Source organism: Pagrus pagrus (genome assembly GCF_965226575.1).
Source record: "Pagrus pagrus genome assembly, chromosome: 16".
Classification (NCBI taxonomy): domain Eukaryota; kingdom Metazoa; phylum Chordata; class Actinopteri; order Spariformes; family Sparidae; genus Pagrus; species Pagrus pagrus.
Genome location: NC_140200.1, coordinates 26,386,981 through 26,414,519, shown reverse-complemented (window position 1 = coordinate 26,414,519; position 27,539 = coordinate 26,386,981). Strand labels below are relative to the sequence as shown.

Sequence of the window (27,539 nt, the reverse complement as noted above, 5' to 3'; positions counted from 1 at the left end):
TTATATTACTTTGCAGATACGTATGTAGTTTATCAATGGTGTTGATTACTAATAACTAACTAACTTGAATACTTTAAAAATCACAAAATATATCACAAACTTTCATTGAGTAGCGTAGAGTTTGTGTCCAATTATTGAATGTAAATCAAATATTTTCTCACTTGTAGCTTTTTTTGCTCCACTGTGTTCACTGCTATGAAGTTGTGGACTGTAAAAACCAAAACAATGACCTAAGACAGCCTTAAACGCTCTGTTGTTGCTGTTGAACTTGAGAGTTGGATGACAGAAATATTGATTAAAGCAGCTATGAAAACTGAAGTACCCATTTTGAAATGTTTATTATGCTATCCTAATACAGGGCAATATGTCCACTTTACCTCTGTGGTAGTCTTTCCATGCAATACAAAGACCAGTCTAATCTTGTCCCTCAGAATCTTATTATATTGCCAGTGTGGTTTCATATGTTGCTGTATGTGATGTATGATGTGCATGATGAGCTCTGAGATGTTCTTTACAAACTTGATTATCTCCAGGACTTTATTTGTAAAGTGCTGCCTTCAGGGATGCATGAGAGAGTAAACAAATCAAAGTTTTCCCCTTCCATGATGAGCTTTAGAGGGGAAATGTATAAATTAATGCTTCAACATTAACTTTGCAGTGCTAGAGCAAAATCGTTGAGTGTCTCTTTAATGTCTGCCTTTCTTTCTCACACATGCTCACTGAACCATGTTAACAAGTGACACATGTTTCTCTGACATCACTCTCAGAGTGGGAAGCTCAGATGTTGTAATGCTGTGTTCCAGGTTGCAAGTCAAATAAGAGAATTGAATCTGAAAAATCCTTATAACTTCAGATTTCTGATTGAGCAGCAACTAAAAATGATAGTTCAAGCTAAAAATCCAGAGAGATATTGGGCCATATTTCAGAGTGAAACAACATTTAAAAACCCATTAGCTAACATTAGACAACAGCCTACATCAGCATACAACCACTTCCTAGCTAACATTACAGTTTGATATTTCATAAATAATTTACACATTTCCTATTGTAAAGAACAGCAGTATGACAGTGTGACATCAGAGGAAAATGGCTGCCGTGTGAATATGGTCTATTGCAAAATGTGAGAACTGTAATTGAAATATAATTAAATGTATCATATTGCATTATAACACCTCCAATTTGCTGCTTTGTGGGGGTGTTGAATCAAATTGTATGGACTGTTTAATATGTAGCTAATATGTTGGTGCATTGACCCAATGATCCTGTGAGCAACGAACACTGAGTCAGTATCAGCAGCAGATACACACCCGTAATTCCCCCTGTCAATCAGCCAGGCTGTCATACTGATTACGGCATGCCTGAGAGCGGACCTTCACTGCCATTTGCCCATGTGTTATCCAGCCCCATCAGACCACAGCCTGTGTGGCCTGATGATGTGTGTCATGTGCAGGAGGCCCAACAATTGGTCCTGGACCTGCCACTAAAGTGCTGCTCTGCTTCCAACATGTTTACCTGCTCTTGGCTTTATCTCTTGACAACCTTCACCTAATCTGAGGCTCAAGCTTACACACACCTGAGATCAAACGGCCTGTCAAATATTGACCTGTGCACACAAATTGTCAAGGTTTGTTGGAGTCATTCAATCCACGTAGTACTATATTTAAATTAATCTCACGTGCAGGCCAGCTGTGAGAGCTCCTTCCTCCAGTCTATTCAAGTCTGCAGGATATACACAAACAGGCATGTTACATTCTGACCCAACAACCACCTCTATAATTTAATAGGAGACATACATGAACATCTAATTTGAAAACAGAGTAGGATGATACCTGGGGGGATTAAGCTTGGAAAAAAAGTAAAAATGTGCTTCGGGTAAAAGTAGACCCATTCTCAATGTTTAACATTGGAAAGAATATCTCCCGCATATTTTTCTGGTCTTCTTCTAGCTATGATATTACAAAAACGTGATTGGTCAGTTGCAGTGATGGTTCTGCAACAACATTAATTATGATGTTCCAAGAACAACACCAACAGGGCAATATCAGATTGTGTTCCTTAGACATCCAAGTATGCAGATTTTGTTGCCTTCAGGCAGAGAGATATGGTATAGGTATGTCAAACTATTCCTTAAGAATCTGATTGTCCAGGGCTTTTAGCAGTGACTTAAAATGTTCTTGAATTCCATTTAACATGGGTTTTTTTTGTTTGTTTTTTTACTTTTTAAGGTTAAGTCATTAACATAGTCATGTAAAACCTTAAACAGGTTTCAGGTGAACAAGATGTTGTGCTGCTGCATGACACATACTTAGCAAAGTATTGCAGTGGCAGCAGTATAGAAGGGGCCAGGCAGAAGTTTGAATTCTGACAAACTCCATATAATTTTTTTTTTTTTTTGATTAGCTAAACCAACAAAAGCATTTTGCATTGAGGTGAAAAGAATTAGGACAGGCAGAGGAAATACAAAGTTCAACTAATAAACAGCGAAAATAGAGATGAAGGCCTCACACAGAGAGTCCTTCCTCTCTGATCTGATCAAGCTTCAGTGGCTTCTGCCTGAAGGGAAGGGCTGCCTTACAGGTACGAGTCAGAGTCTGGACAAAGGCTGTATGAAAATGTTTCATTATCAAAAACTGTGATTTATTCCTTGTGACAGAAAGTGTACCGGTAGCACCACAAGGAGACAAGTATATGCCCTCATGTCAATATGAAGAAGAGTTAATATCCAGTCTGCACACACACGCCTAGGTCAGGGTCATATTTCTTGTTGATAGATTTAAAGCTACTGCACTTAAACTCCATTTCATTGAATGCTGGCAGAGGCAGGTCAAGCTCCAATCAGTTACTTGCACATCAGCTGCCCAGCTGCAGTGAAACAAATATCCTGGCTACCTCACACTCAGCATGACAGACCCTCATAGAGAGTGATACTAACACAATATTTTCAACTTATCCATACAGTCAGCGAGTCAGTTTCACATCCAGGGACAAAACATTGGTTTCATCTTTCCGTCTCCCCTCCATGTGTTCCTTTCACACTGAATGAAAATAATATTCAGCCAAAACACAGTCAGGTGACTTCTTGTTATTGACATGAACGTCATGAGTTCAGGTTACTTCAGATTCATCAAAACAGCACAACCAAAGACTCTAAAGTCCCTGTTTGGTCCAGAGGTCTCTGACTGCTCTGACAAATGACAACAGGTAAGCAGCTTTTATGGCAACAGGCCCGGGACTAACCCCATCTGGCATTCCCACAGGGAGAGAAACAGAGCCTATTATGCAGATGTGAAGGCCACTGACCTGAAAGTCCAGGCCAGTGAATGGGCTGGACCTGCCCGCCCCAGCATTACTCATTTTGATTGGTTGATTACGATTTATCATTATCTTTGGCGCTAGAGAAGACAACAGCTGCCATGTGAGAGCTGATGACGTCTATCAGCCTGTCATGGTGAACCTGTGTAGAACAGAATATGTCCCGTTTGAGAAAAGGTCCTTTCAATTGTCTGAAAAGTAATTTTCCATGACTTTTTAAAGGCAGGCTGCAGTACTTCCTAATACCAGATAATATTTTAAAAACACCAATTGATAACAAATAGTGTAAACTGTGTTTAAAGTGTTAAATCTCTATTGTTGCCCCTTTCTTACTGGGATACAGGCTAAGAAGAGGATTTGCTCTGTTTTTTATCATTTATAATCATAAGAGTTAGTCCAGTATTAGATTTCTTGTGATGCAGACTTTATCGCTCAAAAACATTTAGGCATAAAGACAAAATACAATGCAAATACAGTGCAAAATACAGGTCCGTCTTTGGTTTGAGCGACGTAGGTCTAACCAGCTAACACTGCAGAGAGCCTGCTGAGACAAAAATGTGCCTTACAGCAAGTATGTTTTTAATGTTTAAATCTCCTTATATTTAATGATAAAGAATCCATCTACAGCCACAACCAGCTTAGTGTTTGTTAATGAAAAGAGCTCTGGGGGGCTGCAAAGAAGTGATTTACTGCCTTATCAGAACAGGGAATTAAGATTAAATCACACAAACTACAGGCAGTAATTAAGTAAATCTGTTAAAATAATACATAAGAGGCTAATGCAGCAGCTAATGGGGATCCTAATAAAATGAACTAAACTAAACTGGGAGGCTAGGATCATCTGACTACACAGCTTCCCTTGATGAAATGTCACAGCTAAACAGCCATCAGGTCAGAAAGTAATCCAGGGTCACATTCATATTCATTCTCCCTGACAGGTAAGCTGAATGGGCATAAATTATTTTTCATTGTGTTTTCAGCGGGAGTCGAACGACAGCCCAGTCAGTCAAGGCCATACTAATTTGATTAAAACAGGACTCAAAGGAGATTTTCATTTCTAAAGGAATTTCAAACGCCAACATAAATTGACATGCTTTGACACAAGAAGTGTTGTCCTTAACACATCCATCACCAGGAAACTAAAGTCTTAAACATGTTTTTCTTCTTGTTCCTCCAGTTGAATGTTTGAGCTTCACTGTGTAGAATGGTGTATGTGCAGTTTGACACTAGAAGGCTGTTTTCACTTTCATTGCTAACAGTGTACATTATCTCTGTGCTCAGTGAAAACATGATATTAAGAGGCGGGGCTGCAAGCATGATTTGTGACATCACAAATAGTCTGGAAGCCAATCCTGGTCCAATTTAGTATACTCAAGTGTGATGTGGAAACTTGAAAATGAACTTTACAGTGAAGTAGAAGACATCCTGTGTCCAGCAGTTAAACTTGTAGAATAAAAAAAAAATGCATATTCATATATGGTAGAATTTGTAATGAAGAGAAGGCGTAGTTGCCATTTTTAGGATCTTTATGTGGTAATTATACCTTTTTTTCCTGCAAAAACCATGTTAGACACATAGATTTTGTATGCCTTAATACATGGGTGGAGGGCATCTTCAACACAACAACATAAGTCCATAAGACTTCTGTTTTAGTTTGAGTTAAACAACTATGGATAAATAAGTTTATAGAATATTAAATTAACAACTTTAAAAATAACATACTTCAACTTTCACACAACTTTTTGGGGGGCTGTAGACATCCATCAACTGAGCTAAACTGAACATATATCTACCAGTTAGTATGATTCTGGAAAAGTAGGTAATTCAGACCAACTCCCCAAATCCAGATTGTCCCTTATCCTTGGTTTCATGTGGAGGTCTGCCGCCTTAACAGTATGCGAGTTTGCATTTGAGATGCATGTTGCAACATGTGCATTGGTATGTCCTCCACTGGGTCTCACAACACAGGAAGCTCAGATGGGTTTTGAATGTGTAACTGGCTGCATTTTAGTCCCACAGCCACACATGAAGGGTGTGCTCATTTCAACAGTAAGGTGCAGACACCATGAAGAACCATATTCAAGTATAGTAGTTCATAACCAAGTATGAAACTTTCACTTTCATGAGCAAAAAAACAGAACATGAACAGCTAGTGATTTTCTTATTTCTCCTTGTTCTGTGGTGGTTCCTCTTCATGAGGCTACATTTTCACCACTTCTGTTCAAATTACAGCCACGTGGGATAAATAAAGCAGAACTTAACTAGATGGAATTGTCCCCAAAACAAATTGACTGTTCTACTTGTTCTAAGACTTGCCTTTACCCACTTAATCATTATATCCACACAACTGATGATTATTTATCAAAACTCAAATTGTGTTTACATTTTGTGAAAGCATCAATAGTCATCTCTACAAAATGGTTGCAATTTCAGTATCGAGGTATTTGGTCAAAATATTGTGACATTTGATTTTGTCACCCAGTCCTAGTGTTCATGAAGAGCTTTTGGGAGGTTTGAAAATATAAAGATATACAGTGTACTGTATATTTTAAGGCCTTATCGCTCTGTAGATATCATTTCTGCTAACATTTCAAGCAAATGAACATTGCAGCCCCTTGGCTTTTGAATATATCACTAATTATGGACAAAGTAGTGACATAGCTCAAGCACAGAAGGGCCAGTCCCATACATGTCTGAGATAAAGTCTCACTTGTGCCAAAACAACCCCCTTATACTGAAGTCATGCCCTAAACATGTACTATGAAATGAGAAGCATGTTAAATCTCCTGTTAAAGTAAAAGTCACATCCACTGAACTTCAGTTGGTCTCCAAGAACATGTGTCCACGAGCAGCAGAAACCTCTATTATTAACTTATTGAGCTTATTTAACTTTATGGTCTAAAATTACATCATTGAAACTTCACTTGAAATGTAGTAATTATAAATTATTCCAAGCATCGTTTTCTGCACTGTGTTTTTTAAAACCATAAGGTTTTCATACAGCAAATATCGACAACATATATACAGATACCAATATATCTGTCAGCCGATGAAGGTGATGTCTTAAAATAACCTTTCTTCGTCTGACCAACTGTCCAAAACCTACAGATAATTTCTTGACAATAATGTAAATCAGAGAAAAGTAGCAAATCCTTATAATGAGGAAGCTGAAATCATTTTTCATTTATAAATAACTTACAATTCATCCACTAAGAAAATTGTTATCGACTAATAATCTGACACTCAACTAGTCGCCTGAAAAAATGAACATTAGTGGTAATTTATATTCAGAGAACTAAACTTTATATATAAGCATGAAGATTATGAGTAGAAATCCATCTCAAACATGTGTATATAATTATGAGTAGGGCTGCAAACTATTTTAATAATTGGTTACAGGTTTGAGTTAAGAAAAGAAAAGTCCAAATTCTCAGATTCCAGCTTTATAAATGTGAATAGTTTCTGGTTTCTTTCCTCCTCTATGAGACTGGCTATCGTCAGGTTGTTGACAACACAAGACATTTGAGGACGCCATCTTGCGTTTTGGGAAACACTGGTTGATATTTTTCACCATTTGTTATTTTATAGACCAAACAACTGATCGATTAATGGAGAAAATTAACAATAACCGACAATGAAAATAATTGTAAGTTGCAGTCCTCATTATGAGAGATGAAACTGAGATCAAATTATTTGTCCAGCTATAATTCATCCCTAATCATCAGTAAGAGAGCACACAAAGGTAATCAAATTACTCTGCAGTCCATACAGCACTAATTACAGCAAGTATCCACTGGAGTTCATTATAGTCTCATTCACTTCTGTAAGTTAAAACCTCTGTTTTCCTCCTGATCGCACTAAGACAGAAATACAAACGTCGGAAGGAAGGAGATCCCATTAGAATGATTCATGATGTTTATCAACTCTGTCTGACCTCTCATCCTGCCTGTCAAGGCGACTGGCCCCTCCTACCGCCTCCTTCCACCAAGGTCCAACTTAAAAACCACTCAACAGGCCGATACTGCCCGTTTCCACTCCTCTCACGACAGGAAGACCTGCTGTAGAGCATGGTCATCTTGGGTGAAGCAGCACTTCACATTCTCTCTGGGAACAGGCAAACAGGCTCGGGAAAAACACGAAGATCAATTTGCGCTCACGTCAGGAGGTGGAGAAGGAAATGCACTGTTACTGTCATCAGAGAACCAAGACAGCAAGACTAAATTTAAACCTGAGCCTTTACATCTTAACATTTAAACTGAACTAAACTGAACATCTTCAGTGTCAGGGCAGGGCCTCCACTCCAGCTGCAGATTCTAGACTTAACACAGGCAGACAACTGAGAATATCCTGGTGTCCCAGCAACATGCAGAAATTCATACCAAGGTGGTGATGTCATAATACAGAATACTTTTTGTCGTCTGATGGCATGTCCTAGGAAACCATGATACAGCAAGTGGAATGATAAAGAAACTCCAAAATTACAAGCCCAAAGACTGTTAATCCTTGGCGTTCTGCCTTGATGAATACAACTGCAGACTAAACACAGCCCTGACAGCAGGGTTGTGAGAGGTTGGGATGCGGGATGACAGCTGGATGACAGCTGGCAATGCTGCAGCTCTTCCACCGGATTACAGAATAAGAGCACAAAGAGGAGGAACAGTGCACAAGTTGTTCACACAGCAGCAGTTGTTCTTACGTTCTTAACAAGTAGCCTCGGTTCAATCATCGCCTGTGAGAGGTGAGAATATTCCCACACTGTGACTGGATAGGAGGTGAAGCACACTTAACACGCAGTGAATGGGGAATAAAGAGAAATTAATTTGATTCATCAAGAAAATAATCAACAACGAAAATAATTGTTAGTTGCAGCCCTAATATCTGCACACTGCAGCTACATTAAGGTTATGGGAAAAAACAGCTCAGATCTGCCCAGCCAAAAAAAAAAATCACGCACACTTATATTTGGTTGGACAGCCTTTAGCTTTGATTACGGCACACATTCACCGCAGCATCGTTTTGATAAGCCAATGCAATGTCACAACATTTATTTCCATCCAGAGTTGCATTCATTTTTCACCAAGATCTTGTATTGATGATGGGAGAGTCAGGCTGTTACGTAAAGTCAAATCCAGTATGAAAATGATGTCTCATGCTCCCTGGACCACTCTTTCACAGTTTGAGCCTGATGAATAGTGGCTTGTCATCTTGGAATATGTCCGTGCCATCAGGGTAGAAAAAAATCCATTGATGGAAAAACCTGGTCATTCAGTATATTCAGGTAGTCAGCTGACCTCATCTTTTGGGCACATAACGTTACTGAACCTAGACCTGACCAACTGAATCAACCCCACAGGCTTATACAGTAGGCACGGCATGATGGGTGCATCACTTCATCCTCCATTTCCACTTCATTGAAGCCTTTTTTTCCGACTAGCCTCACTGATAAGTGGTTTTCTTGAGGCTACAATGCTGTTTAGTCCCAATCCCTTGAGTTCTCTTCTCATTGTGCGTGTGGAAATGCTCTTACTTTCACTGTTAAACACAGCTGTGACTTCTAATGTTGATTTTTTACGATTTGATGCCACCAAACGTTTAAATGATCTCCGATCACGATCATTCAACATTTTCTTTCCGACCACATTTCTTCCTTGAAGATGACAGTTCACCACTCTCCTTCCAGGTTTTAATAATGCGTCAGAAAGTTCTGAACCCAATTTTAGTAGTTTCAGCATCTCCTTAGTTGTTCTCTTTGCCTGATGCAGGCCAATAATTTGACCCTTCTGAAACAGAGTAACATCTTTTCCACGACCACAGGATATGTCTTCTGACATGGTTGTTTAAGAGATGAGAAGCTCCTCACTGCATCAGTTAGGGAAGCATATTAATCACTGCAGTAATTATCCAATGGAAGGCTCTTACCTATTTGCTGAGGTAAATCCAGGTGGTGACTGTTTTTTGGCCAGGCAGTGTATAAAGGTCTGCAACAGGACAACAACTCTAGTCTCCTACATGAAACTTTCACTCACTAGATGTCCATCCACCACCCTGACCTCCACATCCTCACTTTGTGCCTTGCTACGTACTATGGGGCACACTTCTTCATGCATTGTAACTGAACACTAGCATTGGATGTAAAATGTGAGATGCAGAATCATCCTTTCTACGAATACAGTCATCTGCTACATAATTGCATCATTTCAAAACTCAGCCCCAGAACACAACCTACTGAAACACACAGAAATGACAACTTTTGACAGAATGAAGCAACACAAAGTCAAATTCCCTGGTTCAATATGTGTGATGTTAAAGGTTCAGGTTTCCATCAGAGCCCTGGAGGCCTGGACACAGCTGTGTGAATAGTAAGATGAGTCATTCAGGCTGAGATAAGCCTTGGACCTCTTCTGGACTCAAACCTGACTGAGCCTGATCTTGGAGCACATTGGTAAAGTACCAGAGTGACTTGACAAGTTCTGACTACCTAGAAACTCACAACAGTATTGCAGTCAAGACCAACTTTGTCAGGGACAGATCAAATCCAAAAGGAACCAGGTTCAAAGGTTTGGAGAGACCTAATGATTACATAACATGCTGAATTTGAACCAGCTCCAAAAGGCACAGTGTGTTCTGTTCACAGTAGAACCCCTACTCATCACTGGCTACCAATTACTTACCTAAATTATTACATTTACTGGAATCTTTTAATTTTTAACTTAACTTGTGTTTTTCTTATTTTTGTCAGTAGTACTCAATCTAGGTTCACTGGACTAAAACAGTCCTATTAAGGGATAAGAGGCATATGAAATAGCCAAATAAATGCCCTAAATTCAAGATTCAACATTCAAGAAACTTTATTGTCTATCACATAATGACAGGAAATGAGCTTCGGTTAGGGCTCAAACAACAAGAAAAAAACATTCACACACGAGACTCACATAAAATCACACAACAGTTCCATAAATCAATAAAAGCAAGTTTGCGAAACTACGTTAAAAGAGTAGTGTTTATTGAGGCTCAAACCGTGAGCCGCTACTACACAAATCCACACACAATATTAAATTACATATCATTCAAGGGTACTATTAGTTGACCAAAGTTAAGTTTAACAAGCAAATCTCCACCCAGTGCCTCGGTATCACTTATGAAAACAGAAAAAGAAGTTAAACCCTTGGTGGAAGTTGCATAAGCGAGCCTTGAGTCCATCTCCCCTCCCCACATTGCCATCGTCCAGTTGTCTCAGCCTGACAAGACATCACTCATCAGGGCAGAGAGCCAGTGAACTCTGGTCTGTAGGGGAGGGCAATGGGTGGCGTGTGCGTGCACTGTGTTGAGCCGCAGAGTATATCCATGTCGAGCTACAACTGCAGCAGCAATAAAGTAGTTGCATTTGTTTAAAGACAAACAGTCATTTGCGTTAAAGTGGACTCGTATGGAATCTTTTGGTAGATGTAGACTCATAATATGTGGATAACATAATGTATCTGTGTGAGGTTCAGGAGGTCATGATCAAATAATCTGTGTCTGTCTTAAAACTGAAGTTCTCACCTGAATTCCAGGTTCCTCTGAATCACAAAACATTTTATTTTCAAGACAAGTAAAGGGAAATGACACATTAGCATCATGACTGTAGTTATTTGCACTCTGAATGTATAACTTTGGTCATTGCTTTGCTCCACCATAGCTCAAGTGGATGAATACAGAACTTCTATGTTGCTGCAATTTCTGCAGTTGAGGATTGTTCTAGCAGCTTAATGTCAATGTCAATGTTTTAAAGATGCACCATGTAGTTTTGGGGAAGAAATTTTAATCAGAAGGGAAAGATCTACATTGACTGATTTTCTTTCTGCCTAAACAAACTAAATAAACAAACTTGCTTCATTTTCATGACTGAATAAAGTGAATAAACAAACCTTAAAGGACAACACTATCTATACTCTTTTACTTTGTTTATATGTGGCGGAGCCTGCCACCTTTCTAGCTTCAAACAGAGTTCTGGGGACCTTATTTTCCTCTGAGAACAGCTGGTTTATTCACTTATGAAGAAAAAATACATCTGAGTTTTATACTAGTACCTCATTAATGTTGTAAATGTTAAAATTCAGAGTTTGACTTTCTTCTCCAAAACTACATACTGCCCCTTTAAACAAAAATTCTGGTCATATCTTATAAATTGCTCTTTTAAGTTCTCTCATCGTGTTAAGAAAGCTTTTAGCCTGCACACAGGGTATTGAACTTGAACTGTTAGGTTCTAGACAGATCAGCAAAGAGGTTTCCATACTCAACTGCCAACAGCAGCGCCAACAACAGGTCGTTGCAATAACACAAAACAACATCGGGTCATTATTTATGGTCTAGGGCTATCTCAACCCCAGCCACACCCACATAAGAAGGGGGAGGGATGTGACCTTTTTCCTTGACTCTGACCCTCCAGTCTGCTCTCTGCACTAACCGCTTGATGAGCTTTTCAAAGACATTAATATAGAGAAACATGGAAACTCATGAGTCAAGGTCTGGCTTTACATAATAAGAAAAGGTCCTACACACTACTTGTTTTTATTGACTGGGTTGCACCACAAGAGGCATCACATGTTGTCTGTTGAATGGTTTACTCAATGAGAAGGTGGATTACTTTACTCCGTTCATTCACAATTTAAACACCCCAACACATTTCTGTCTGTCTCCCAATGTCTCCTGGCAGTTAGTGAAAGCATGCTGCAAGTACAGCTAACTTTCACTCTCTCGCTCTCTCACACACACACACACACACACACACACACACACACACACACACACACACATATTCTGACAGAAACCAGTATAACCACATTAAAAAAATACTGCCACCACATTTAGTGCCATGACATTCCCCTGCCGCCAAAAAGCATCATGTCCCCTCTGTCCCTGAGCTGTGTCAGTTTCCTTCAGTTGCTTTTGTTTTATTTCTGTCATGCAGGAAATCGTATTTCTTGCTAGCTGACGTTAGCAACTTACAGCTGGCTAAATGGGAAACACTTTTTTTTTTTTATTAAAAAATATATATATATAAAAGCCATACATTTAGGCAACGGCATTGACTTTACACTGGTAGCATGTGAGTGCGCAGGGTCGGTCAAAGGTTCCCCGCCTCACAGCTCGATGTGCCCGGGAGTAACGCCGTTAACGTCAACTTTAATTCACTGTCGCACCGGAGACCTTCAGAGGAGTTAGCTCAACGTGACCGTTAGTACCGCATCCTCTGGACACGATACATGACACAACAACACGACGGAACTGAGCGACATAGCGGACGTTAAAATGACTCTATTTCATGCTAATTTGAGGCCATTTACAGGAAGTTTAAACGTCGAACCTCTAGCGATGAGTCACCTCAGGTTGAGGTCCGTGTCCCCGCTCCTCCTCACTCACCTGTCCTGAAGCGGAGGTCTTCATCGTTCTCGGAGCCGAACTCCCGCAGGAGGGAGAGGAACAGTATACCGAAGGCGTTCTGGATCCCGAACACCGAGCCGTTACACCACATGGCAGCCAGCATAACTATCCATCCCCAGCCGCCCTCGGGGTGCACGAACTCGACCTCCTCCGGTCCGGTAGCAGGGACGCTCACTTTGCTGTCCCCGTTCTCCTTCTTCTCCTCCTGCGGCCGCGTCTCCTCCTGCGGCCGCGTCTCCTCGGCGGGCTCCCCGGCGGGCAGCTCATCCTTCCCTGCTGTATTACCTTCCAGCATGTTGTTGCCGTCTGTCACTGTTTCTGTCAGGTTTATATTCAGAGCGAACAACGAGCTGTGCTGTTTAAAATCTGCTGGTATGCAGCCTGCGGTGACAGCTTCAGAAAGATGAGGATTCAGACAGAAGTTACTGACAGCTCTCTGGTGAGGATGAGGCTCAATCCATTGAGGTGCGGCTGAAGTTAACTGTGGTTTGGATAATTCAGCATCTGTTCCTACAGTAATTGTCAGAGAGCTGCTGTTGCAATATTATAAATAGAGAGCGGAGGGGCGGGACTCCGGGGAATCCTGCAGCTGATTGGTCGCTGTCATTTACCCGTGACGACCACGTATTATAGTACAGACTAAATATCGCTTTAACATGTAGGTTTGCGCAACTAGTAAAAAAAAAAAGCAGACTCATATAAGCAGTCTCCATGTTCAGCCCTCCTGCAGCGGCTCGGTGTTGTTGTAAGAGCTTTCACTTCACTGTCCAGCTGCTAAAAATAGACACACTGCAAGGCAAGCACAAGCACAAGGACAAGGACAGACGGATCTGTACGGTGAGGAGAGTGTTTAAAGGCTAAGTTCACACAAAACTAAAAATCCAGTCATCATCTCCTCCCTCCATGTTGATGAAAGTCAGGTGAAGTCTCGTAGTCCACAAAACATTTCTGGAGCTTCACAGTAAAACTGAGTTGCAGCATTTTGCTAAACAGCTGAAGTAGCTGGAGACTTGTTTTAAGGGGGGGGCTAGTCCAGTCCAGTGTAATTAACACCCATCTTTAAAACAGAATCTTCACTGAAGCTGCTAAGCTAAAAGTGTTAGCATGCACCCAGTCTGAAGTGGGTGCACAAGCTAACATCTGTTTATATCAGTTAGAGATCTCAGGGCTTCTAGGGGCCTGGACTATGTCCACTGAGCTGTATCGAGACATGTTATGGGTTTTTATTAGGTTGTTTTTTACATTATAAAGACAAGTCCCCATCTACTTCAGTTGTTCAGGAGAATACTGAAACACTGTTTAGCTGTGATGCTCCAGAAAGAGCTTTTCTGTTGTGAATGAAGAGCATCTGACTACCCATTGAGTCTAGTCTGTAAATTGGTCTTAACTCATAAATTAAAAAATATATATATATATATATTGTATTTTCCTGTATGCAGTGTCATTACAGTTCTCTGATGGTAAGCAATAAACTAATGGAATAGACTGTGTTCTGTTAGTTTGTGTATTCTGCTGTCAAACAGCAAACTCTTGTGGTGCTTCAGTGTTATGACTTAGATTTTTATTTTATTTTTTTAAACACTGACTTACAGCATTAAAGTTTATAATTTCCTTTAAAGTAGGTAACTTTGACAACATCTCTATATGATCTATTGTCTTCTATCGTTTAAAAAATTGAAGATGGACTTGATTTCAGATTTCACAGTTACATCTAGCTTTAATTATTAAGACTTATAAACACGACCTCTTTCTACTGATCCCAAACGTGCTTTTAAAAGATTGAGTTCACAAAGCTACATTTAATAATCATTGTAACAGCAGTCATCTGCCACCTGATCTCCTCCCTTTGCAGTCAAAGCATTCATTTGTAGTCACTGTTAACCCTACAAACACAGCACATTATAACTAACAGAGCAGTGAACCTTTGTTCTGCTTAAATTATTGTTTACTATGATTTAGCCAGAGAGAAGGACTGGTTCAACTATAAATGCGTGATTCCCCCTGTGGTAATTAACAAAACTAATGAATTTAAACACTGTTTAGGAAGAAGTTAAATGATCATAGGCTAAAACTAAAGTAATAAGGATACAGTGAACACAGGAAGTGAAAATCTAAAAATGAAAGCTCTAATCAGCCCAACATAGTTAACACACCATTTTATTTCCTTTAAAGTGAGTGCATCCAATGAAATTCATTTTTTACATAATTCAACTTACAGAAGAAACCATCAAGACTTCCTCTACAACTGTAAATAATACAAATCATTTGTTGGACTTTTAACGTGTTCTGATGCTTGTGTGGTTTAACCAGAAATCTGAGACAAAACCCTCTGAGCGTCACATGGAGAGAAAAAGGAAAAACTAAATAATAGCGTCCTGTTTGCCTGGCAGCTGCTCACACGTCCATCACTGGCAGTAAAAGCAGGTAATGATAAACATATGGTCAGTCTTATGTCCAGTATCAATGGAATGGACACTGGTGGGTACTTGACTTTATTCTGCATGCTCAGCTACTTTGGCCACTTTGGGTGCCTGTCCATCCTGTTCTTCAGCAACCACATTTCCCCTTCTCTTCCTCAGGCCCTTCATCTTACGTGTGCGCAGCTTGGACAGATCCTGCTTCTGCATATGTACCCGGCCGAACTTGGTACCAAAGGCATCATGGGAAATGTTCTTCTTCTTCTTGGGCTGTAACATTGAAAGGTGAAGCATTAACGAGAGCTATTTTTGCAAGCTGTTTGTCATACTTTGTTCATTTGGGACATATTTAGGATTTACTCAACAATAGACCTTCATTAAACTCGGACAAAGACACAATCAATTCGTACCACCAGTACATCAAATGTACCACAGGCCCCACTTCTTACGGCTGACGTCTCTCTGCAAAACATTTATCATTCCCTAAATTGTAATTTTGGGGATAATGCCTGTTATATTTCTATCATTTTTTAGACAGTGGTTTGTGTGGGGTTGGCATTTTCCTATGCTGTTAGCCATGTGACAATGTTGGACGTTTCATCAGTCACTCAGTCCATCATTCTGTCTGTCAGTTGTAGTTTTAATGTTCATGCATCAACTTAAAGCACTGATAAGTACAGCGCAGACTCATTACTATACGGCCAAGTCTGACGATGGAGAGTGTTAGATGATCTAAAATGGTAACTGTGCAAATGTTCAATTTAGGAAATAAGACTCTGTCCTCTGGTGCCACCCTCAGGACACACTTTACCTTTGTCAGTCCACTAGTGGTCAGGATCTAAGAACAGCCAAGTTGTCTTTTCACCCATCCAACAATTTTGTTTGGCCTAATGGGGCCATTAATGTGCCTATAATAGACTTTTAGTATTGTTTCAAAATAAAAGCTTAGTTTTATGCACAGGATAATGAAATAAGCAGGAAAAAAATCATCTTAAGCCCCTGTTAAGATCACTGATCCCACATTTTCCCAGTGTACATGTCTCATTTTCATGTAATTACTATTTTCCATCAAAGGAAAGCTGAGGAATTCTTATCCAGGAAAACTTTACCTTCAGAGCCTTTGGCTGTCTGTGAGCTAATTTGTACAAGTCATCTGAAGCCAGATGTGTTCTTCTTAGGACTAAGTCGAAGGATGGCCCGATCTCTTCCAGCTCTATCCGTGGTGTTCGGCACCCTGACTTCTTCAACAGAGACCTGCAGTGACACATAACATCCATTTTGTTGAGAGAGATGTTAGATGAGATAGATGTTGTATACCAAAATTCAACAGTGACTTAAATTCCAAACATGAGGATTTGTGATTCAATTTTGTGATTCAATTATTTTTCACACAGAACACAGTTTGTTACGCTGACTAGATGCAAACATGATTTTTTTTTTTTTTAACCAGTTCTCATTTCTATACCTGTAGCTGCGCATGTAGATTTTCCCATCCAGGGCAGTGAAGTGCAGAACATGTTCCAAACCTGCCAGACGCACCGCAGACACAGTGGGACCTCTGAAGAAGTCTGCAAGGTGGGTCACAGAAATGGACTGATGTGTGAAGTAGAACAAGAAAACAACATTTCCTCCTCAACGAAATCTAGAAACACATTCTGTGAATATGCAGTAACTAGTATATACCTATGAGCAGACTTTTCAGACGTTTGTGTTCATTGTCTGTATCAAAAGCCTCCCCTGCAAACACAAGCATTGGTTTGGTCCCTTCAGGACATTTGCTGGCCTGCAACAGAAGAACACAAAAAATCAATTGTAGGCGACTGTGGGGTTTTACCTGTGTTCCCTCAATCACTGGAAGAAAAGCGCAGACAAAACACATTTCAAGAGTGGTTCATCCCATGGCAACAATGTGGTTTTTCCTTTCTCCAGTCAAGGATGTTATATTGAATTTGGACACAGCGTTGGAGGCGGCGCCCCGTTCATTCCTATGAAAGCTGCTCAGTGGTGTTTTAAAGCCAAAACGCTCGACTTCCCGGGTATGAAAACACCTAGAGCTTCCATATGGTGTGGCCCTTAGATTGACGCACTAGAGGCTTCCGCTGGCCGAGCTGGCGAACTTTCAGTTTAGTGCCCGGCTAACTTGAATGGGGATAAAATGATTTAATCATGTGGCTCTTCTAGACTTTACAAATTTTATTGGACCAAATGGCTCAAATTATGATGGTGAAACGAGTCATTCTGCGGGGGTTGTGTTGTTTCACTATGTAAACTTATGGGAAAAAGTCTTTTTGGGCCACAGTGCCTCACGTGATGTTGTAATTACATGGTTTGCCCACTACAAAAACTGGCTGCAAAGCCTGGCGCTCTTCCTTGGGGTTTGTTTGTCTCAAGTATCAATAAAGTCACTTTATACCATTTTCTATTCTGGCAAACAGGACTGCACGTTCAGCCGAGTGAAAAAACTATTTTACACAAAGTTAAGACAAGCTGGTTTGGTTGTCATGGTAACACTACAGATCAGACTGTTATGTTGGTTTAGTGTATTTGAACTTGAGGACATGTTATCTGATCTGTGAACTTGTATTATGGCTGCTGGCGTAGTGTTAAATATAAGTTTGACCACATCACATTGTGTGTTGTTTATTAGCTGTAAGTACTTGCTTTCCATTTCCAATTCATGGTCCTATATTAAGTGTGTCCGTGTGGTCTATGCCATTCAAATGGATGAGATAATGTTCTTATTCAGATGTTTTTTAAACCATTTTTCTGCCTGAACAGTAAAAGGTCAAATCTACCCCACACTGAACTGGCAGTGACAGGGTAAGGGTAACTTCCACCCACCACACCTAAACTCTGAACAACAGATTATATTTATATTCATTATATCTTATTCATATAACGTCAAATTAAAAGAATGGTTCAACCTTTTGGGGAATATTCTTATTTATTTAGAGGGAGTGAGAAGAGAAGATGAAGATCACACTTTGTCTCATGACAGGATGTGGTTAACCTAGCCTAGCTTAGCATAAAGACTGTAAGCAGAGTCCAGAGTGAAAAAAATGCACCTCCCAAGCTAAGGCTTAGTAATTTACTCGCCTCTCATTTGGTCCAACCAGACACAAACACATGTGAAAACATTTGGGATTTGATGAGGAGTTCTGTGCTGAACTATTTCATGTTGGTCTGCAGTGACTCTGCACAGCTTTCCAAAGTCCTCGCTCAATATTAAGGTTGCCAGGTTTGGTAGAATAATGTTTGTACAGAACCCAGAACCAAAGTCTGTCCGCACAGACTGTACCTGGTGACCCACACTACAGCCACAGATGCTGTACAGAGGTGCTGTAAAAAGGGCCCAGGACATACCTCATCATAAAATCACATACTGTCTGTTTTGTGTACAAATGTGTACAATTTAGTGAGCTTTAAGAGGTTTTGCTAGGCATATTCATGAATTTCGGACAGGGTCTGTCTAAACGTTCCCCTTGCTTCCGGTCTTCATGCTAAACTCAGTTTTCTGACTCCAGCTTGCTACTTCATGCACAGACATGAAGATGATAAGCAAGCAAATGGACAAATTTCCAATATGTTGCACTATTCTTAGAAAGTAAAATCCGCCCTAAGACTCTTTGTTTAAACAAGGCTTAAAATCAGGAGGTATAGACCAGATCACTGTGACCTCACTTTCACTTTCAGCCATAACTGTAACATTGAAGAAATATAGCTAAACATAGTGGTCCGATCTATCTGACCTTTCTACTTTTTTAATGTTCTGTGTTACTTTGCTAGCATCTTTGATATCTACATAACAGTGGCATCACAGACTAACTGCTGGTTTTGGGTAAACACCGTTAGTTAAAGTGTTGTAATTAATGAGATGGATGAATGACATGTAAAGACACATCATGAGAAAAGAAAATTAAATTGTATGTATTCTGGTGCGTGACACAGGGGTTTTCTCCACAGAAGTTATTGTAATCAAACATTGTGATTGGTTCTATACCAAACTGAAGGCAACCATGTAAAATCATAGATGCTTAATGGTAGATTAAAATAAACCATGGGGGGGCAGAGAGGGGTTTTATTTGATTTGACTTCGGAGCTGTGAAGATAATCATCCCTTCTCTCATTATAATTAACTGGGCTATTACAGTTCGTCAACAAGACTGCAAATCCAATTTCCCTCATCAGACAACGCAGATGTTAGGTGAATGACTGCAACCATTACCTTAACATCACTCAGAGAGATGTACTTCTCAATTCCAAGTTCAATCATGTCGAGCACGTGAAAGTCAAACAGACGACCTGCAAACAAAGCAAAGGAAACAGACACACACATCATTTGGCAAGCAGGCCCTCAAAACTGATTTGATTAACTTAAAAGGATGAAGCTTAGCCTGATCAGTTAACACACCATCCTGAATGTATCACATTTAATTACAGGCAGCAATATTTCTAATGGAGGTCAAATGGTTAGTGTTTGCTAAGATTATGGGGACAGTAGGCTGATAATGGGCACCATGTGAGCTGATAAGACCACGCACAATCAGCAGGAGATGAGTCCTCATTACAACACAACATGTAGAAATTGTGGGTAAAACAAACGTGCCCACTACAGTAAGAGAACATGCAACTATAACTCTGTAAGTCTATAAGTCAATCAAGAGAAGTGTTTTCTAATGAAGATTATACACTGTATATTCCATGACACAATAATTCTCTTAATGTATGTGTCAAACTGAGTGAGTGATGTGGAGAGGTAGTGAGAGAATAGAAGAGAATTTACCAAATATAAGGTTGTTGGGCCGTTTCTTGTTGTGGGAGCCGAACAGAAACAGGGAGCTGTCGGTCTTCTTCGAGAAGAATTCCTGACAAAGAGTTTAAATGATGAGCAATCAATCTGGAAAACATGTCCAGACATTTGATTGCAATAAAGCATTTGGGGTGTCCTATGTTTTTTCTTGTACACTTACCAGTGATGTTGAGTCCTCAAACGGCCGCGTTATGTTCTTCCTGGTCAACAGAGACAGAATTCACACACTGCAGACAGCTCACAGATAATGTGCCATACTGACTGTGCTACTTTTCATTTCACACTGGAGATAAATTAGTGTAACTAAATTAATTTCAAATTCATCTTTGGATTCACATCTAATTTGATCAGCCTACTTCAGCAATGATTCTATAGGATTTATCGGTATTCCTCGCTGTGAGTCAGAATATATCTAAATCCTTTTTCATCAGACACTAGCTGCTTGCATGGACACTAATATTCCACTAATCATCAGAATAATAGCCCAATCAGAATAAAAATGCCTCATGTAACCACCTCAATTGGAAGAGACTGGCTCAATCTGAAGGAATTTTTAATCAGATTGAGAGTGGTGGTGTAAAGGATCAGCAGAAATTCTGATTAAATGCTTTGGGGAATGTAAACGCACATACTGGATCACCGGCTTTAGCGTAAACACGTAAATATTGCTTATGTAACCGTAGCTAGTGTTAATACTCCTATAGTCTAACATCTCCAATATGACCTAAGAAAACACCAGAAATCGCCATTTTCTTTTCAATATTATCTGAATCTGCTGTTAACTAAATTCTTTAAGTGTTACAAAGGAGAAAAAAATTAGTACTGGAAATAAATAAAAGTACATTTAAAATGCTGTGATTCTATTTCTAATTGGGATTAATTAACTAGTATATTATTTGAAAATGAAAATATATAATATTTTGCCCAGTTACATGTAATCTGTTAGTACATTTAAATGACAGAAAAACCACTTACTTCTTGTACAGCACAGCACTGGGCTTCTTCAATGCATACTGCAGAAAAAAAGATTTCTTGTTTGAATCTATAATTCTTCTAGTGAGTCCAGATTTTTTATTTAAGATTAATCACAAATGTGCATCACTCTGATCATCTGTGTGAATAATCCCAGATTTGCTATTTGCTCTAACCCCCGCCTGTATACATGAGACCATAAACAGTCCTTTTCCATTATTTCACAACCACAAAATCTTTCATGTAGTCGCATCCAATGAATCACCTCTTTTGTAGAGATTATGAACAGCAGGCGTTGCTGGAAACAGCTTTTTGAACAAAGAAGGCAGCCAAAAAAGCACAAATCTTAAACAGGCTCTTTCAACAAGAAACATAATTTATAATATCTGCATAAGTTTTCAACATGCTTGACTTCACAGCTTTGCTAACCAGGTCCCATATCACACTGAGGTCAACCTGTAGACTGAAGCAGGAAGTAGCAATTCAAAAGACAAGTGAGAACGGACAACTGACGTGACAAACCTCAGTGTCATCTTTGTTTTAGACTTTAGGTTTGATACTGGGATTCACACTGAATGAGATGGTTGAAAAGTTGTTTGCTAGCTTAGCATCTGGAGACTGATAGAGGATTACTGAACCTTCATGACAGTCCGTGTGAAATAACTTGTGTCTTAAAAGGTCTTTTTTAAATGAGTTCATCATCACACTACTTACTATGTCCTTAAGGGCCTGTGTGACGGTTAGACTGGTGTTCCCTCCTTTCATAATCATGGCAGTCTTCACATCCTCAATCAGCTTGGGCGCTCTGCTCTCCAAGAAGCGCTTGGAGCGCTTTGTCTTTGGTTTTCTGAAGAGAGAAAATGACAATCAGCCGAACACGAGGCTGTCAGAGTCACAACATAGGACAGGTTTCAAACAGAAATGAGCACCTTGGTAGTCGAATGACTGCCTCAACTTCACCTCATTCATCTCTCTCTCCCCTATCACCCCATTACCTCCCTCTGCTGTAAAACAAAGGCAAAAAATGCCTTCAAAAATCTTAAAGTAAGAAATGAGTGTTACACATGGAATTGATTCTTAGTAGCTTTTTAATTATTTAGTCTTTAATATTGCTGGCTATTGTTGGTCCTGGTACTATACAAACTGACAATCTCGCCAGTTTGACAGTCGGTTCATACTGAGCTACAATGACAACCAGTGCAAAAACGTGTTAATCCTCCTTTAACTTGACAACCCTGACTGATTTCTATCCTTTGCTAAGTTAGAAATTAAATACAAAACTCTAAGTGTATATTGTGCTGGAGAGAAAGTACAATGTTGCCACAAGAACTGGCAGACATGCGCATAAGTTATCCTCATTTTGATCATTAGTTGTCTTTTATAGAGCGATGATGAGAAATATTACAGCTTGACAACTGAGAAAAACTTGGGCAAAATGGGAGTTACTAACATTAAGTAACTTGGGAATATCTTCATTCATATGTAAAAAAGCAACAATGACTTCCATTAAAAAGAAACAATAGTCTCATGATGGTGTCTCAACACTGATACCTGCCCTATACTAAACTAATAAAATACGGGCAAACTTCCTTCTCTTGTATGCTAAAATGTAATCTGGTACTCCAATACAAGAGTGGCCCCATCCCTCACATCAAATACACATACATGGTACATGGTTGTATCAGATGACCATTCACTGAGCTGTTGGCTTGAAAAGGATATAATATCACTTAAATTGATTACAGCTCCTTCCTTTGGGTAGTATTGTAGTAGTTGCTACCAGCAACATACTTTGGCTGCAGGGGAAGAGCTTTTACTTCGACACACCGCCTGTGTTTGTATCACTTACCATGAATTATCACTACACTGCCTTGACTTTAAATATCAGCAGTAATACAGAGGCACGTATACACCAGAGTAACATCCATCTCTAACGCATGTTTATCATAAACTGACTGTACTCTCGTCTTCTAGCTGGAATTTCAGTCTGACCAGCAGTTATGAGACAAACTCTGAATTAATAACCAGACAGCTTTTTATTGATCCATCACTGACAACCACACGTTAACATACAGGCTGTGTGTGAGACCACAAGTTAACCGACAGCTCAACACTAGTTTGGCATTAAATGATTTACACCGACTACACATAGCGAACGACTTATGACCATCGAAAATATTCTACATACAACACGAATTTCTGTCTAAACATTCAGCTAATGAATGCTAGCTGACAAACGTTATGCTAGGCTAGCGTTAGCAGTCTTAACAAAGTTGGTTTCACGAACACTACACAAGCTTATTGAGTATACAATAAAAAATGGACACATAAACACAGTGAGCCATTAAAAATGAATGATCAAACTTACACCACACCGTCTGACTGCGTCATTTTGTGTCTTTATTCGTGTCCCTGACAGAAACAGGAGGACTCACGTTGCAGATCTTAACACGTGAAGTTTAGCACCGGAAGACAACATTGGTCCTTTTCTTCTTCTTCGGTGGAGTGGTGGTTGATATCCTGCTTCAGGTAAACTGCCGCCATCTAGTGTCAAAACTTCACAACACAGACTGTCCACCAGGGGAGCTACAGGCTAAAATACCACAGAGGTTGAAACGTTGTCCTGAATCCGAGCAGGTCGAGACCAACAGGGTCTGCTCATGTCCAGGGATGAGGAGGAGGGCCAGACTGCCAAGTTATGAGCACGTGTTTATATATTGTTTTAGGCTACATCTGTTATAATTGAATGTGCACTATGTAGTTTTGGGGGAAGCCTCGTACAACTTAGGCTATTGCATAGGGCTCATCTTTCCAAATCTAGGCTTTCAGCATAAATCCAGATGTTGGAGACACATGAAGTAGATGTCGTAACACTCCCAGCAATGTAAGCAATGTGTTTTTCTTATGTCCAATATTACATACCCACCTTTTTAAACTGTGTCCACAGTACTTGACTTGAATTTGCAACCATGTCCACTGATAGCATGTGTTGGTATCCCTGATGAAACACCTGCTCTAACTGCTACACAGGAGTCCTTCTTTCTCTCAGTGGCTTAGAGAGGTCATGTTCTTTCTCTCAGACTTGAGAAGTTAAAGTTTACAATGAGGGGGGCAAGGGAGACATGTTTTCACATCAGGCAGCCCGTTATAACCCACTTCAGTGTTTGCCTTCCGATTGATCCGAGTACGTACCTGCCTGTTAGCTATGGTTGTTTGGTTTCTACCTTCTCTTTTCCATCTGTTTGTGAAGGTGTGTGTGTGTGTGTGTGTGTGTGTGTGTGTGTGTGTGTTAGGGGGTGGTAATCTAACCCCTGATTCTTGTCTCATTTCTATTTCATTTTGTTATTTTACTCTTTTATTCATCCTTGTTGTATTCTACATTTGTAATGTAATGTGTGTTTATATATTCTTTCTGTTTAATTAATGTTACTGTCATTATTACCATTTTTGTTACTTTTAACTTATTTTTGCACAAACTTGTAACTTTGTAAACCAAAGCTGTTATGTTGTAAACCTGCATACAGTACACAGTCACTGGGAGTCACTGTCTACTGCCCTCCTTTTTGAAATAAAAAGAATTAACAGGAAAAAACTATTAAATAAACAAACTTTTTTTCATGACTGAATAAACAAACTGACCTTAAAGGACAACACAGTTTCATACTGTGTTACTTTGTTTATATGTGGCGGACCCTGCCACCTGTCTAGCTTCAAACAGTGTTCTGGGACCTTATTTTACCTCTGAGAACCGTTTGTTTATTCAGTTTAATTTTGTAAATATTAAAATTCTGAGTTTGAATTTCTTGTCCAAAACTACGAAGTGCCCCTTTAACATCCAGGATGTCATGTGTAGGTTGCTTTATGATAGAGCAAAACCAAGCCCACATAATGATTACAATCATAAAATCCAACACTTCCAGCTCTGTTGCAAACACTCACACATGCATGCACACACATTTCATTAATTAGTGTTTTTATTTGTAATATTTAAACTAGATGTTTGTCCAGAATGCACCATCGACCGTGCAGGCTTCACACCTTCACCTCCTCGGTCCAGGAGAAAGGGAGAAGTGGAGCTATTAGTGGAATTGACTGTGTTGAATACAAAGTTAGTCTAAAAACACTTTAAGTTTACTGACATCACCTACTCCTGAGGTCATCTGATCTTTGTATGCATGATCATAATGAATAGGTCTACATAAATGGATGACAGCCTTATCACTTCACTGTGTGAACACAGTTACATCATTTGATTGCTTACCAAAATAATATGTTTTATCTAAACATAAACTGAACTACATCATACAGTGGTACACTATAAAAGATTTCTTGGGTGATGTGTGTAATCTGCACATCAAGGTTTAGTCACATGAAAACTGCTCCACTCTTCAGTGTGTTAGGGAAAGAGATTCAGCTCTATATTTTGATGAGCAGGAAAAAAATTAAATCTGCAGCTTCTCTCAAAGAAATGGATCGTGTCTCTGTATTTTATAAATGCATGAGTGAAAGGATAAGATGGAAACCCAATGATGACATAGATTTCCATGTTTAAGATATGGATTTATGCCTTTGTACTTTCTCTCAGATTGTTCTGTTTCTTTTCTCTCTTCATTTTGGTAGACACCTCATGTTTCTGTGTGTCTGTGGAAATAACTGTGAATGTTGTGATTGTGGAAATAGGTTTTTTAATGAGCCCCTCACTGCACATGTAGATTTCATTGAAAGCAGTATGTGTCTCTGCTCTGCACAGTGGGAGAGGTCAGTACACTCACTGTCCATCAGGTGGTAGCAGCTTCTAGCACATGACAATAAAACCCAGTGGGACAGCGTCTTTCTATGATGAGCGGTGACCTCTCCTGAAAAGTTCTGCTAACTGTTGGATGGTGAGTCCAACCTTGTGTTTTGGTGAGGTGACAGATGTCCTGCCCTGCAGTGATGATTGGATGATGAGCTCTTCTCTCCACCTCCAGTAGTATTGGGAGTGGTGGAAAGTAACAAAGTACATTCACTCAAACATTGTACTTAAGTACAATTTTGAGGTAACTGTACCATAATTTTACTGTATGCTACTGTGTACTTTTCTCCACTACGTTTCAGTTGCAGATTGTACTTTTTAATCCTCTACACTTGTTTGACAGTTACAATTACTCATTTTAAGATCAAGGTTTCATAACAAAATACATGCTCAGGTTACAAAGTATGAAGAGTTATAGATGAAATGTTGTAATGTTAACTACCCAACAGTGTATAGAGTACTTAAAGGGGCACTATGCAGTTTTGGAGAAAAAATTCAAACTCAGAATTTAATTATTTATAATACTAATGAGATAATAATGCAAACTCAGAAATATTTATTTTTTCCATAACTGAATAAACAAGCTGTTCTCAGAGGAAAATAAGGTCCCGAGAAGCTAGAAGCTAGAAAGGTGGCAGGGTCCGCCACATATAAACAGAGTAAAACTGTATAAACTGTGTTGTCCTTTGAGGTGACTATGAGGAACTTTTAAGTGTTTATGAGACAGGCTCTGATTCCTCTGATCATTATAAATGACCTGTAACAGCAAACGAGACCATCAGCGAACAGACTGCTATTTTTATTTAGTTATTAATGCCTGTGCTCAGGTCCGATCACATATAAAATCACATATAAATACATTACCTCATCACGGTCCATCCTGCGATCTCTCTGTCACTCACTTCCAAAACAAATGCACACGCTGCCGGCACGGGCTAACAAAGATCTTTACAACAGCAGGTGCTGGTGTTGTACCGCTTTTGTCAAAAGGGGGCGCTAGAATCAACAAAAACTGAAAGTTCCTCGTTGTCACTTTAAGGTCAGTTTGTTTATTCAGTAATGAAATCAAAGATAGTTTGTTTAGTTTGTTTAGACATGAAAAATCAGTCAGTGAAAATGTCTTCCCCAAATCTACGTAGTCCTCCTTTAAAGTTAGCTTCATTTTGAACAGCTACAACACACAATGCTGTGTACATAGTAATGCATGAGTGATAATAATCCAATGATATTATATCACACTGACAGGGGTCATTCTGCTGCCTAATGAGATTTTGATAGTGTAAGGTGTTTTAGTTGAAAACATTCCAAATGGAACAAAAATGATCAACAGAATGAAGAAATCAAAGTTTTGATGTTAAAAACTAGCCAATGGAAGCTATAGTTAGCAGCAGTGGTTACTCTGAGATATGCTTCCCCTATTTGTTTCAGGATGATTCTGAGAGGTGGAGAATTCTTATATACAGTATTACTGCTGCTAATACTTCTGTACTTCTACTTAAGACTTTTTTAAGATACTTTAAGATTTGGAATTCAAGACTTTTTGAGTGGACTTATTTTACCCTGAGATATTGCTCTGGATACTTCTTCAACACTGAGTTGAAAGAACTTATCTCCATTTTGGTGAAAGGCTGTTTTTCTTCGGAGCATCTTTTTAATAACTTGCGACAGGGTTTCTTCTGAACGTCAACAGACATTCCTTAAACCGACAATCTATTGCTTGTTTCAGCCACTTACATGCAGAGCACAAAGTTGGAAGATGTACAATAGACACATTAAAGAAAAAGAATGCTGAAAATCAGAGCAACAGAGG

General features: G+C 39.4%; 2 protein-coding genes across 2 annotated transcripts in view; both read right to left on the bottom strand.

Moving 5' to 3' along the window:
- Positions 1-13,316, bottom strand: part of slc16a10 (solute carrier family 16 member 10) — a 44,762-nt gene extending 31,446 nt beyond the window's left edge. Inside the window, exon 1 of the mRNA XM_084378297.1 lies at positions 12,715-13,316. Coding sequence (XP_084234423.1) covers positions 12,715-13,030 — 316 coding nt within the window. The 5' untranslated portion in view covers positions 13,031-13,316. The remainder of the gene's footprint in view (positions 1-12,714) is intronic.
- A 1,560-nt stretch (positions 13,317-14,876) lies between these two features.
- On the bottom strand, positions 14,877-23,426 carry rpf2 (ribosome production factor 2 homolog). Its single transcript, XM_084377200.1, has 10 exons — positions 23,303-23,426; positions 21,649-21,781; positions 20,938-20,975; positions 20,123-20,162; positions 19,936-20,017; positions 19,378-19,454; positions 16,836-16,935; positions 16,618-16,720; positions 16,262-16,406; positions 14,877-15,422 (listed from the first exon to the last, which is right to left on the bottom strand). The coding sequence occupies exons 1-10, from the start codon at positions 23,323-23,325 to the stop codon at positions 15,228-15,230; spliced, it is 936 nt and encodes a 311-aa protein (XP_084233326.1). The 5' UTR covers positions 23,326-23,426; the 3' UTR covers positions 14,877-15,227.
- Positions 23,427-27,539: the final 4,113 nt, after the last annotated feature.